Source organism: Gallinula chloropus, assembly GCF_964237585.1.
Source record: "Gallinula chloropus genome assembly, chromosome: 4".
Classification (NCBI taxonomy): domain Eukaryota; kingdom Metazoa; phylum Chordata; class Aves; order Gruiformes; family Rallidae; genus Gallinula; species Gallinula chloropus.
Window position 1 is genome coordinate 82,694,685 of NC_140088.1, and position 14,149 is coordinate 82,708,833.

General features: G+C 51.5%; 1 protein-coding gene across 1 annotated transcript in view; it reads left to right on the plus strand.

Moving 5' to 3' along the window:
• DYSF (dysferlin) overlaps positions 1-14,149 on the plus strand; it is a gene marked incomplete at its 5' end in the record, with an annotated part of 98,029 nt that overhangs the window by 35,874 nt on the left and 48,006 nt on the right. Inside the window, 8 exons of the mRNA XM_084263282.1 lie at positions 1,401-1,582; positions 2,497-2,637; positions 3,612-3,641; positions 4,243-4,269; positions 7,627-7,728; positions 8,205-8,366; positions 8,559-8,724; positions 9,055-9,128. Of these exons, the coding sequence (XP_084119408.1) occupies positions 1,401-1,582; positions 2,497-2,637; positions 3,612-3,641; positions 4,243-4,269; positions 7,627-7,728; positions 8,205-8,366; positions 8,559-8,724; positions 9,055-9,128 (884 nt within the window). The remainder of the gene's footprint in view (positions 1-1,400; positions 1,583-2,496; positions 2,638-3,611; positions 3,642-4,242; positions 4,270-7,626; positions 7,729-8,204; positions 8,367-8,558; positions 8,725-9,054; positions 9,129-14,149) is intronic.

Genomic DNA, 14,149 nt, shown 5'->3' on the forward strand with positions numbered 1-14,149 from the left:
GTGGGGCTGGCAGATGTCATGCTGCAGCCCTAAGGGAAACACAGAGCTGTCTGGTGGGGCAGCTGGAGGCCAGGTGGGATAATCCAGAGTGTGGCGAACCCAAAACCCTCTGCAAGACATGGAAGGTTACCAAAGCTCATGCAAAGGGACTGAGAGGATGGCTCTGGCTGGTTGCTGGTTACATCCTCAGCTCCTGTCCCTTCTGGAGGGGCTAAAGACAGGCAGTGATGTCCCAGCCACCTTCTTCATGGGCTGGTCTTCACAGAAGGGGGTGACCTGAAGGAGCTGGTCACCCATATGTGCAGTGCTGACACCTCTTGCATCTCCCTGGGAGACCATTTGCACCATGTCTGTGCCAGAGGAGGGACATTCTATCACCACTTGAACACTCATCCTTGTAGAGTCATCTTTTGGGGGGAAAGCCCACACCTTAGGGCAGTAAGTGAATCATTTGTGCCCCCTCACTGCTGGTGGACAGGGTGAGGAGTCATGGGGATAACCTGAACCAGGACACATCAGGCTAAACAGTGAGGACATTTCTACTGCTACAGCAGTGGACAGCTGGGAGATGAGGCCAGGGAAGGTCACGGCGTCTCCACCAGCTGGAGCTACCACAAGCCAGAGGATAAGGTTGCTCTCATTAACATGGTCTCATTGGATGTCCAAAAGGTTTTTGTCAAAAAAATCCTTTATCAAAGGTTTTCAAGGAAAGGAGGCTGCTGTGGGATAAGAAGGAAAGTCTTTGTGTAGATAGACAGCTGAGTTATGTGGACCATTGTGGTTGTCTTGTCTCTAAAAGAACTGCAACAAGCAGGGGTCAGGATTGGGCCTTTGTGAGGAATAAATAGGCCAAGACTCTTCAGCTTGAAAAAGAGATGATTTAGGGTTGGCATGATAGAAACCTGCAGAACCCCAAGTGTCAGTGCAGGTGGGCAAGGGTGGGCTGCTCCTTCTCTCCTAATGCAAGAACTGGGGAGATAGAAAGAGCTGGGTACTGCAAAAAACCACGAGAGGATGATTCTTCAGGCAGTTTTGAGTCCTCACTGGACAATACAATGGTAATGTTCAAGGGAGACACAGGGCAGGTCTGTGGAAGACAACCCCTTTGCAGGACTGCTAAACGTGCAGACACCTCATCTAGCTTGGGAAGTACCTGAGCTGTGAATATCTGGTGTACAGGGATAAGTGTTGGAGAACTTAACCTCATTCTCTTCTCACTTAGAATTCCCTGCATCATGATGGGAACATCATCACTGTTTCTAAAAGGTCTGCAAGCTCCTTCAGCTTGTTCACAGTCTTCCCTGCCCATCCTGTTGGCCCTTGAATGACTGAATTGTTTTCTCCTTTGTGGACTGGTAGCTCTAATTCATCCTTTGCTTCTTGTCTAACATCCCTTGCAGATCCTTATGCCATTGTCTCCTTCCTCCACCAAAGCCAGAAAACAGTGGTGATCAAGAACACCTTGAACCCCACCTGGGACCAGACACTCATCTTCTATGAGATAGAGATCTTTGGAGACCCCCAGAATGTGTCTGACTCCCCTCCCAACATCGTGGTGGAAATTTATGACCATGACACCTATGTAAGTGTGTTGGCATGAGCTGGACCTTCCTGCTGTGAGTGTGCTGGTATAGATGGGACAAATGCATGGCACTGCTCCTGCCTTCTGGAGTGCAGTGCTGTAACATCTCAGGGTGGCTCAGACATTGATGTGGATGCTCAGAAGACAAAATTTCAGCAAGCAGCTCTCTGAGTGATGTCCTTGGTGGCCCTGCTCCTGTTATCAAGGTGGCATCTACATTGTGTTTTGCAGAGTAGCCAAGTTACCTCTATTTCATTGTAGAAAAAGCTTTGGGCAGGGTTTAAAGCAGTCTTGCAAGCAGGGGTTGATGCACTGTCATTTGCCCAGCAGCCCAATGTCAGCTAAAGTGCCTTCTAGTGATGGCATTTGGGGGGCTGGTGAGATAACTGTGGGTACTTCTTCCTAGAGCAACAGGTCAGCAGAGCACAAGGGATTTCAGACTGTGTGTAAGAGGAGGGAGTAAGTGAAAAGCACTTAGAATACACCTCAGGAACCTCTCAGGAACCCTTCTGCTCTCCCTCCTCCAGAGAGGCCAACAGGAAGCAGTGAAGGCAGCTGAAGGTCCCATTGCAGACCAGTGAATGAGCTTTTTAAGAGCTGCTGATACTTAATGCTATTCTTGGAGCTCCTGCTCTGGAAACTGTGTGATACCATAGGTATTTCACCTCCTGTTTAAGCCAAGCTGCATAAGAAAGAGTGTGTTTCTAGCTCTAGTAGTTACAGGAAAGAGTTTGAAAATTTGAGTCTCTGTGGACATCAGAACCATCTTTTTTCCTGAACTGGTCCCATGATGGTTGAGATTCAACCTGATTTTTGAGTAACAAGGTCTTGGCTGAGCTTTGGATGCCTGGTGATGGATTCCACTGGGAAGCAGGGTGGGAAGAAAGCTCCCCATGCCTGTGATTGCCTTTCAGGGAGCGGATGAGTTCATGGGGCGCTGCATTTGCAAGCCCAGCCTGGCACACTCGCCGCGGCTCTCCTGGCACCCGGTCATCAAGGGGAACAGGAACGTTGGGGAGCTCCTGGCTGCCTTTGAGCTGATTCAGAGGGAGAAGGTGAGTTCCCCATTCAGACCTGATCCTGTCTCTAACAGCAGTGCTGGGCTCTTGCCTTGGAGCCTCTCAGCACCTGGCAGGATCCAACCCTTTCATGGCACTGAGCTATGTCCACGTGGGCCCAGCAGATGCCTGTCCTCAGTTTCACCATCACAACTACTCTGAGCAGAGCTGGCTGTGATGTTTAGCACTGGCTGCACCTCAGTGACATGGTGGAGGGTGTCAATGGGAAGGGGCTCAGTGCTAGACTGAAGCCTGGGCTGCCAGGAAGCACCACTCATGCCCTTCCATCCTGGTACTGAGCTCATCCTGCTGTGGGGGCTGAGGTCAGAACTTCACACCACAGGAAGAGCCTGGTGCATTTGGCCACAGATCGCTGCCCTCTGCTCAGAGTTAATTTCTGGAGGGGGGTTTATGAGAGCTGAAGTGGGAGGTTACTCTTGCAGCAAGCTTGGTGTTGGCCGCTCATCTAACAAGCCAGGGGGGAAGGAGGCTTTGCTTCAGAGCCAGCCTGGGTGGGAGAGGCTCCTTGTCATGCCCCAGCACACTCCTGTGTGCTTTACCACCCTCTTGGTCCCCCTGCATGTGCCACCCCCTCCCCTCTTCTCCTCTTTGGCTTTGCCACTGGCCGAGGCACCCGGCTGCAGCCCAGAGGTGCCTCTACGCCAGGCTGGGTGGATGAAGCTCCCTGAAGTGCTAATTGGCTCCCTCCTCCCTGTGTCCAACGTGGTTCTCCATCCTCCTGGAGGGATGCTGCGCTCTGTGCACGGAGCCGCTGCAGTGGGTGGGTGGGTACGAGCTTTGCGGCACCAGTGAGGGGGTGAGGGGATGTCTCTGCAGTCAGGGTGGGGCACCTCATCATCTTCACGCAGCCTCTTCTGCTGATGAGGGAAACATCAGAAACATCAGCTGACTCAGAAAGCTGAGTTAGCACCAGGAGTGCAAAGGCAACGTGTGTGTTTTTTTCTCCACAGCCGGCCGTCCATCACATCCCTGGCTTCGAGGTAATGCCATTACCCTGCTTGCAGCTCCTGGGCTCTGCACCCCTCAAACCACCCCCTTCCCTGCCCCTACAGAGCTGCTGGGTCTCAGCACCATCAGCTGCTCTCGCAGAGGTTTGCAGTGGACTCTGGTTGCACCCCTGCTTCGTTTGTCCATCCCGTCTCGGTGATTTATTTTAGGGGGAAGGAATTCCCATGTAGAGAAGGCAGAGTGTCCTTCAGCTGATGGTGAAGAGCTGCCACGAGCAGGACAGCTCACTTCTAACCTATAAGACAGGGTTTCCCATTCCAGATAGAGTTCTTCAGGGCTCAAACACACCGTTACTTTTCTGCCCTGTGATAATTTCAGCATTCCCACCATGAAGGGCTGTGCTTCCCAGCTGCTCCAGCACCTTTCCTGCCCTGCATCCCAGCTGAGAAAAGACATTTACTGGTGCTGGATTTTAGATGGTTCTAAGTTACCTGCACTGATTTCTTCTCCAACCTCGGGGGGTGCTGGGTGGGAACTTGGAAAGCATCTCTTGTTCTGTTATCAGCCACAATGAATAGGCTGGGTTTATGGATGAGAAGTGCTCTAACCCCATATTTCTCTTCTCTTCTCCAGAGTGAGCTTTCCTCCAGCCTGGATGAGGTGAGTCTGTAAGATTTAGTTGTCTCTTCATCTTGGAGGTTGTTAAAATTTTACCTCTGCAGGGCAACCACTTCTGCTCTGATGAGTCAAAATAGCACCAGGATTTTAGTGACCAGAGTGATCGCCAGCAGGACAGGGTAGATGGGCTCTGTGCTTAGCCCAAAAAGTGTTTCACATGGCAGAGCATGTTGGGTAATGTTAAACCTCTGTGGGATGCGTGTGCATGGGGTCTGCTGGTGTTCAACCCTTCCAAACAAAGCATGTGAAAGCTGGAATGCTGGGCTGACCCTTGGCTGGACCTCAGCTGAAATCCCAGTTGAAAAGTTTGCACCATGAACTGGGGCATGTGTTGGACTGTTCCAGTTGCTCTGAAGGAAGTACTCTCACCAGGGTCCCAAGTTGCTCCTTGGGCAACCCTTTAAAGCTGCTATCCAGGCTTTGTGCATCCTACAGAGCAGATCTCTGGCTGAAAGAGGCACTGCTGGGATAGGCTGGTGTCTTGGAAAAACCAGGGCATGGGGATGAATAAGGAGCATGTCTATTTAAGGGTTGTGGTGACCCTGGGAGTCAGGTAACCCTGAAGTCTGGGAGATGAGCTGGAAGGGTCCTGGGACATGCAAAGAGCCTGGATACATTTCACTGAAAGGTTGGATGGGATAACCACATTTTTGGGAGATTGGCTTCTTCCACCCAAGCAGCCTTTCCTGACAGCATGGGGCTTGTCTTTGTGCTCCATGGGGGCTGAGATGGATGAGCTCCTGGAAACATAACCATGTCTCTGCTCTTTCTCCTCCATTTCTTGCCACTGCCATTTCTGGATGGGGCACTCCACAGCTCTGCAGCCCTGCCTTGTTCTCCGAGGGGCTCCTCCAATGGGTACCTTTTATGCTCAAACACTTGCATCTCCTCTGCTCCTCTGCCTTTGCCCAGAAACCAAGCAAAGTCCCAACAGAGACTCTCAGAGAGACCATCTCCTTCAGACATGGCCTGACCCACCTGCCCTTCAGGAACCCCATCCAGACAAACCCACTGAGGCTGCGTCCAAAAGAGTGATGCCAGCCTGAGGTGTCCAGTGCCCTTAGCAGTAAATAACAAGCTTTATGGGGAATCTGGCTCATACATGTGTCATTTGGCCTCAGATGTATCTGAACGACTGGGCTGGCACCAGCCTTCCTTCTACTGTGTTTCTGTTTGGGCTAGATCCCCTCAAGCACTGGAATTTTATGCCCCTCTTGAAACAACATAGCCCAGCTTCATACTCAACATGGGAGATGCTTCCAGCCACTGTTTTGACTGGGCTGATCTGTGTTGACTTTCACTCATGTCTCTTCCAACCCTGCATCAGAGTTGGCATTAGAAGATCTCTGCAGCTCCCTTCCACCCCGGTTCCCTCTGACTTGTCTTGTTCAAACCACCCCAACTACCAGCAGACCCATCAGGTCTTTTCACAGATCTCTTCTCCACCCAGCCTGCTGTGTCTGGGTTGAGAGTTGTTTCTGGGATTTGCTTGTTCCTCGCTACCACCCTGCTCCTGCCTCGTCCCCAGGACTCACTGCTCATTTCTGTCCCAACTGGTAAAATGTTTAATGCTGGTGATTTCAGCTGAGGCCTGGAAGAAGGATGGCAAAACAACCTGGAGAGCAGCAGGGATTGAGAAGGACTTGGCAATAGCTGGTGCTAGCTGATGGTGTTGCAGTGTTAGGAGCCAAGGGTGCGCTGTTTGCTTTCAAAGCTGCTGTTGAACCCCAAAGCTTTCCCCTTTTCCCATACTGATTTGCCAGAGGATAAAGGATTGAAATGATCCAATGGCTCTAAGGAACCCCAACACATGATATTTGCATTTGCTTTTTTTGGGAACAGACTGTACGTCATCTCACAGGGTCTGGGTGGGGGTTGAGCCTCCCCTGAAAGTTGGAGATGGGCCATGTGCCTCCTGCACCTCTGTTATGCAACTTAAAAGGCAACTTAAGCACATTTAAAGCTAGAAATGAACATAGCTCATTAAACAAGGGAAGGCTGAGGCTCTTCTTGGTTCGGTCCATGCTTGGGCACCTTGATGTGCTCCAAGTGCTATGGGTGACAAACCAGAGCTGGTGATAGTTCTTTGAGGGCCATTCAGTCTGTTCCCCTGCCCCAAGGATGGACCAACTCATGTTGGTGGTGCAATGTCTCATTTAAGAATCTGAAATTAAGGCTCTGGGTCAACAGGTTACCAGAAGCACTGAGCATCTGAGCGATGCTGGGGATGCTCAGCACCTCTCCCTGCTCTCCTCTGGCACTCATCTCCTGGATAACCTTCCCTTTCCCTGCTAGCATTAACCATTTCTGTGAGAGGTGGGACTGCCTGACCCAGATTTACTGTCTGCCCCGTGTGAGAACCCAGACATCTTTCCTGAAATGGAGTTACCAAAAGTCTTCAGCTAAGAAGCAGCTTGATTCAGCAGCCACCAGCAACTGCCAATGAAAATGAAAGCTTAGCATCTAGTATATCCAACATGCCACTGTGAAAAATCCCTTTGTAGAGCAGTTATATACATGCATATATAAACCTGACCCAATCCTATAATTGAAATACACACACACACACACACTTAATCTAATGCAATAATACCCCAGCCTGAAAAGAATGCCGGTCTCCTAAATTGGTTCCAACTGCCCTTGGTTGAGAGCTGCATTTTTAGAGGTTTTGCTTTCATTCCTGCCTTTTTGGTGACTCCAAGCATGAAGATGCAGGTTAAGAAGAACCCGAATGCTGGGAGGGCTCAGAGCCCGTCCTCTGTGAGCAGCCAGGAAAGTCTGGCTCTCTGCTTTCCTCCTCTGTGAGGGTGAATTTTGAATCCCTCCCTTGCCATCTAGATATGGTCTCACCCTCTCTGTCGCTATACATGGTGCACATGGATTTATCTGGGTCCTGTCCTGTGGCCTGCAGCTTGGCAGCTGCCAGAGGTCTATGGCTGAGCTAACTAATTAACCCCTTGCTGCTGCTTCATCTCATCACTTTGCTTAACTGTCTCACTGATGGTCCTGGTGTGGGACATGCTCTTTCATACCCTCCTCCCTTAAAGGAGGCTGAACACTGATGGGGGGCAGATCCCTCCTAGTTCCTTGGGAAAGGCTCAGGGATTGCTCCCAGCAGCAGATGTTTGATCTTTTCCAGGGTCAGATAAAAGGAGAGAAACAGTTTGCAAGTACATTCACCCCCCTGCCTATCATGGCCTCTTATCGGGGTGTCCTGGGTGAGATTTGTGGGGAGAACGAGACTCTGGGTGGGAGGCAGCGTGGGAAGGGGTAACAGTGGGGTTGGTGTCCCATCGTGGCATGACCTGATGTGCTCTTCACACCTCTGCTCCCCCACAGTCTGAGGACTCCGACCTGCCATACCCCCCACCCCAGCGGGAGCCCAACATTTACATGGTCCCCCAAGGGATCAAGCCGGTCCTGCAGCGCACAGCCATTGAGGTGAGTGACAGGGAGCCTCCTCATAGAATAACACCCTGAACACATCTGTAGCAGGAGGTGGAGATGGGACCCCAAAATGGGATCTAAGCCAGGCTGTGGATCTGGAGTCCCACTCATGGGTTATCTGTCAAAAAGTGTTATCTTGCTGGGAAAACAGGTCTCACCAAACAGTCACCCCTGGACCACTCTTGCTTTTTAGAAGGACAGTCTGCCTCACAGCAGAATGGTATTTGCCCAAACCAGAGATGCTCCATTAATAGATAAGCAGTTGTGGACCTTGTGTGTTGGTGCATACAGAAAAACACTTGCTGTATGACCTGGCCTCTCCTAGCACTGACTGTCCAACATGGTTGATTCATCTCTTCTTCATGGTGGGCCAAGCTTCTGGTTTACCTCCATTGCTGAGAAGCTCAGTGAGAGCCCTGGAGGTAGATCTTCATCTCAGGTTTTTTCTGTCTGTTTCCCTCACCCTTCAGATCCTGGCCTGGGGGCTGAGGAACCTCAAGAGCTACCAGCTGGCCAGTGTCACCTCGCCTAGCCTGCTGGTGGAGTGTGGAGGCCAGCTTGTGCAGTCCTGTGTCATCAAGAACGTCAAGAAGAACCCCAACTTTGATGTCTGCGTGCTCTTCATGGAAGTGGTGAGGATCTTCTCCCCACCCTGCAGTGATGGGGTCATAATTGGTTGGATGGACCTCTGGAGGTCCGGTAAAAACAGCGTCCTATGGTAAAGCTAATGCTGTCCTGCTCTGCCTTGGTTCTCTTTGAGGAGATGCAGTGCAGCTGCCCTCCCTGCCCTGCTTAGTTATGTGTTCCCTCTCCTCTGCCCACAGCGTTTACCCAAGGAGAGCCTGTACAGCCCTCCCATCATCATCAAAATCATTGACAACAGGCCGTTTGGCCGAAGGCCTGTGGTGGGACAGTGCACCATCCGCTCATTGGAGGACTTCTACTGTGACCCCTACCGAGAGGAGACGGACGGTCCCCAGGAGCAAGCAGGTACATGCTGCCATGAGGACCATGCTGGCTGCACGCCCATGTCCTTCTCCAGGAGCTGTGGGTCACTGTAGGCATTGCTTTTAGCTCAGCCCAGCTGTAGGTCTGATAGAAAAAGGAGAGGTGCCAAGGAAGAGTTTAGCTCTGGGGTTGGTGGGTGTGATGGGCTGTCCCTTGGCCAAACTGTTCAGCATGCATCATGAACGTGAGCTTTGGCTGGTGTGAAGGCTCTGGGTGAGGTTGAGATCGCTCCAGGAGATGCCAAGACATCTCAGCTTTGGGTTTTCTACCAGCTGGATGTCCTCATCATGCTCGTGCTTGCTCTGATTGCAGATGATGTGAGCCTCACACCCAGGGATGATGTCCTAATTGACATCGATGACAAAGAGCCTCTTCTTCCTGTCCAGGTATGGAAAAAATTCCAACAGTGGGAATACACCTTAAATCGTGTGTCTTACTGAGTGTGATATGGGGAAACGTGCAGGTACAAGGCTGGGGTGGAGATCGATGCAGGTCCCTGATGTGAGGTCACGTCTGGTTGTAACCTCCCTTTTGCAACATCCACCTCTGTTTTCATGCCCTCTCCTCCATCACACCATTAACACCCACAAACTCATCCTTCTGCCCTGCCTTTAATATGGGGTGCCAGAGCTGCTTTTCTGGGGGAGAGGCAATGGACTTCCTCCAAGTCAGGCTCTTGCTTCTAGCATCTCTCCCTCAGCTGTATCATTTAGTTTGCTCTCACCCCCTTAGGGCTCTGCCGTGGAGGGTGCTGTTTAGGAAATAAGGGTCGCTGCCCCAAAGAGCTGCTGGCCTTGAAGGCACTTAGCCCAGCACTGGGGAAGGTGAACTGATGCTGGGACGGTTTGCCCAAGGCCACACTGGAAGCAGATGTTCCCTGAGACTCACTCATCCTTACCACAACCCCACGGCCAGGGCCTCCTTTCCCCAGTTTTGCTCTGTGTTTGCAGGATTCTTTGCTGCTTCCAAACCCACTGTCAGCAGCTCCGGTTACTCTGCAGATGGTCACGGTGGACACGGTGACTGCAGAATATCCCACAGTGGTGGGAACAGGACATGCTTTGGTGGGGAAGGAAGAATGTGTTTCTGCTGTTGCAGAAAGCGGATTTCTCTGTGCCATGAGATTGAGGGGTCTCAGCTGTCCTTTGTAGAGGGACCAGGTTGGGCAGGCCACCGAGTTTGCTGTCCCTCCTTCCTGAAGCACACCTGGAAGGTCCCTGGTGACACTGGCTGTGCTGGTGCTTTGTGTTTATGTAGCCCATGGGTTTCTCTGCCAGCAGGTGTGTTTTCTTTGTGGCAGAGACTGGACAGTGCTGATGTGCATGTGTGATGCACAAATCTGACCCTGATTGCTCAGGAGCAGCTGAAAGCGCTGTCAGAGGCCCTTGGTGGAGCTTTTTGTGGTCTCTTATTCCACTTGGTGTATTTAACATGTGCTGAAATTTCCTGCCCCCTGTTTTAAAGGCTGTGGGTGCTGCATGGTACCTCAGGCTCAAAAAGCCTGAGCTTTCTGTAAGGGATCTGCCTCTCAGGCATGCCTCTGGCTTTGCTTTGATGAATAATTTGGACAACTTCTATTGTTCTTCATTCACCTCCTTTGTGGCACCTCAGTGTTTCTATTCATGAGGACTTTAGGATCCACTGATCCGTGTCATCAGTTATCTGTGTTTGTGTCCCAGGGTGGGCTCAGACTGGGGTCCTAGCGTCAGGCTGTCCCCTGGAGCTTCAGAGCTGGAGCTGCACCTCTTGCTCCATCTCTCACACGAGGTTTCCTGCTTAGGTTGGTGCCATCCAAGTCCTTCCTGTGGCCAAGCAGGCATTGCTTAAGCAGGCGTGCTCATTGTGTGCTGCAGCCTCTGTCCAGTTGAAGCCTTTCAGGCTTTGGGCTGAGGAAAACATCAAGGTTTGGCTGGTGCTCAGCAAAAGCTGTGGCTGTGGGGCTCCGGCCTTGACCGCGACTGGCCCTGCTCATGCCTTACCTGTGCTGAGCTCCAGGTTAGTGCTCTCAGACAAAGTCACCCTGCAGTCCTCACAGGAAGGGACATCAAACAGGGACATGGTTTAGCCCTGGACTCAGCACTGTTGAGTTTGTGGTTGGAGTCGATGACCTTAAGGGCCTTTTCCAACCTAAATGATTCTGTGACTCCATGAAGCAGCGTGGTCTGTCGGGTTCCCCACCAGCCAAGAGGTGGGACCTTCATACACTCAGCTCCCTGGGATGCTGCCATTTTCTCCTGCAATGCTTCAGTATCGATTAGGAGCTGGACACCAGAGTTTGAAAACGTTGGCCCAAGTGAACAAGTGTCATTAAAAGGGAAACTCCAGACAGAAAATACCTCTGACACCCTAATTGACTTTCTGTTCTCCTGCCATTTGTGGTTGGTCTTAATAATTTACAATTGTGCTTCATCTTGTATCAGTAAAATAACTGGAGCGTGTCTGCAAAAAAACCCACACTGCAGAGTCCTGGAGCAGGAACCTTCACTGCTGCAAATAAAAGTCCCTTTTCCTGGCCTAGTGCAGGAAGCACTGGGAAGGAAAGTGAGGGCTCAGGGAATAACAAGGGGGAATGGATTAAAACTAAAGGAAGGAAGGTTTAGATTGGATATTAGGGGGAAGTTTTTTACAGAAAGAGTGGTGAGGGGCTGGAACAAGCTGCCCAGAGAGGAGGTGGATGCCCCATCCCTGGAGGTGTTCAAGGCCAGGTTGGATGGGGCCCTGGGCAGCCTTGTGTAGATCCAGGCCTGGAGGTTGGTGTCCCTGCCTGTGGCAGGGGGGTTGGAGCTCTGTGATCCTTGGGGTCCCTTCCAACCCATGCCATTCTAGGATTCTATGTATGATAACGTGTGTAGGAGGGCTGGAGTGCAGGTCATGCCTTTACCTCTGATGAGCTGCATGATGCTGGGCAAGTGCTGGGCATTTGCTGTTCCAAGGGGGCTGGTGGCACTGGGTGCCTCCCCAAAGGCTACAAGTCCCTCTGCAGAGACAGCTGCAGGTGGGATGGATCCCCATGGAAGGGTCAGAGCACCAAAGGGTGGGTTTGCTGCTCTTGTGCTGGTGGTTGCAGACCTAATTCAAGGGCTGGGAGCAGGAAGGACGGGAAGGTGCTGCTTGATGGGAGAGGCCAGGAGGAGTTTTCTTCAGCTCACTGGCTGAGATCCCAACAGAGGGTCTTTCTGCCACCTCCTGAACCACGACCACAGACCGGGGCAGCAATGGGTGGACTGGTTTTGCTGCTGCAGCTCCAGCAAGCTGTGAAGGCATCATTTCTTATTTTTTTCATAGAAAAATCTCTCCAACTTTCCTTTTGGCTTACCTAATTGTTGAGGTGGGGTTTTTCTGACATATTCTGAAATCTACAGCTTAAACTCATGTCCTTTTGGGTCAGTTTTCAGTGAAAACGGTGTGTAGCAAAAGAATAACCTGCAGCACTTCTGACGTGCTGCAGTGCTCTTTGAGAGCACCCATCTTCATGCTGGCCCTCTGCTACCTTTTTCTGATAGAAAACCCATTTGCCAAACACAAGGCACTTTATAAAACTATTCCTTTCCTCTGACCCTCACCTGTGAGTGCCTTTTCCCTCCTCTGAATTTTCTGTGCCTTTGCCAGGGTCGCTCCAGACCCTGTGGCTCGTGAGACCTTCTCCTGTGACTTTGGTGGGGGCAACAAGAGAGAAATGCAAATTCCCTCTGGGAAACCAGGGTTTTGACCCAAATTTGCTTTCTTGCAGGCAGCCAGCACGGCGGGGGCTTGGGCTGGCTGCCGCGACATGGGACGAGGATGCTAATTACCCTCGTACTCTGCTTAATGGAAATTCCCCTGCTTTGTTTTGCCAGCGGTTTATTAACCCAGAGGCTGCCTTTTTGAGGGAGGTGAGGGGAGGAAAATTTCCTCCCATAAATATCCTTTACGAGAGCCACAGGCGAAGGATCTGCTGGGCACAGAGAGGGGGCTGCGGATACCACAGGACCCCAGTTTGGGGGCTCGACGTGGAGTTGGGGTCCTCTATGAACTGATGCTGAAGGTGCCTGGCTGAAGTTGCGTTGGATATCTGAGCAATGTGGGACTGGTGGGACTCCCAGTTTGCACTACTGCCACTGCTTTTGCTCTGTGGGCAGGATGGGGCAGCACCCTGGGGTCCTCCCCTGCCATGGCACAGGCTGGGGGGGGACTCCCTGCCTGCAGGGATGCTCTGCTGCTTGAAATGCTCTGATCAGATGGCCAGGGTTTTCTAATGAAGAGATAATTTAGAGGTTTTTCTTGTCTTTAGGTACTTCTCTCATATTTTCTAGCACAGAAAACCCAAGGTTGTTTCCCATGTGAATTCTGCAGCAGCTGATTTACTTCCAGGGCTTCCCCCCAGACCCACGCTCTGTTTCCCTGTTTTCCCTGGGTTTTGGTGCACCTGGAGGTGAGGGCAAGGCATGGAAGAGAAACCCAGAGCTCACACTCTTCTTAGGTTTGCTCTGCAAGAATGGCAGGATTTCAAATTTCCTTTGGCTTCCACCTTTTTTACTGCAGTTACTTTGGAAAAGAAAATGAGAAAAGATTTGCTTGTTGGTGGCATGGGGTGTGCAAGGCAGAGATTGGAGGTGCTGTGTAGAATCCTGTGCACTCAACGAGCCAAGATGTAGATGTCTGGATTGACTGAGGATCATTGGATCACAGACTGTCTTGGGTTGGAAAGGACCTCTAAAGGCCGTCTAGTCCAACCCCCTTGCAGGGACCAGGGACACCTGTAACTAGTTCAGGATGCTCAGAGCTTCATCAGACCTGACCTTGGATGTCTCCAGTGATGGGGCCTCCACCAACTCTCTGGGCAACCTGTGCCAGTGTCTCATCACACTCACAGTGAAGAGCTTCTTCCTAATGTCTATTCTAAACCTCCCCTGCTCCATTTTAAATCCATTGCCCCTCATCCTATCACTACATGCCCTTACAAACATCCCTCCACAGCTTTCCTGTAGGTCTCTTCAGGTACTGGCAGGGGCTCTAAGGTCTCCCCAGAGCCTTCTCTTCTCCAGGCTGAACCAGCCCAACTCTCTCAGCCTGTCTTTGTAGAAGAGGTGCTCCAGCCCTTGGATCATCCTCGTGGCCTCCTCTGGACACACTCCAAGAAATCCATATCCTTCTTGTGCTGAGGGCTTCAGAGCTGGATGCAGCTGGGGTCTCACCTGAGTAGAGCAGAGGGGCAGAATCCCCTCTCTCATGGGCTGGCCACACCTCTTGTGATGCAGTCTAGGATGTGATCAACCTTCTGGGCTGTGAGTGCCCACTTGATGTCCACATATGACTGTTGCCAGGCCACTGTGTTTGGGGTACAGCTAACAGCAGGCACCAGGCATGGCCCTGGAAGCACAAAACTATTCCTGTTGCTGCTGGTGGCTTTTCCTATCGGTTCTCTGTG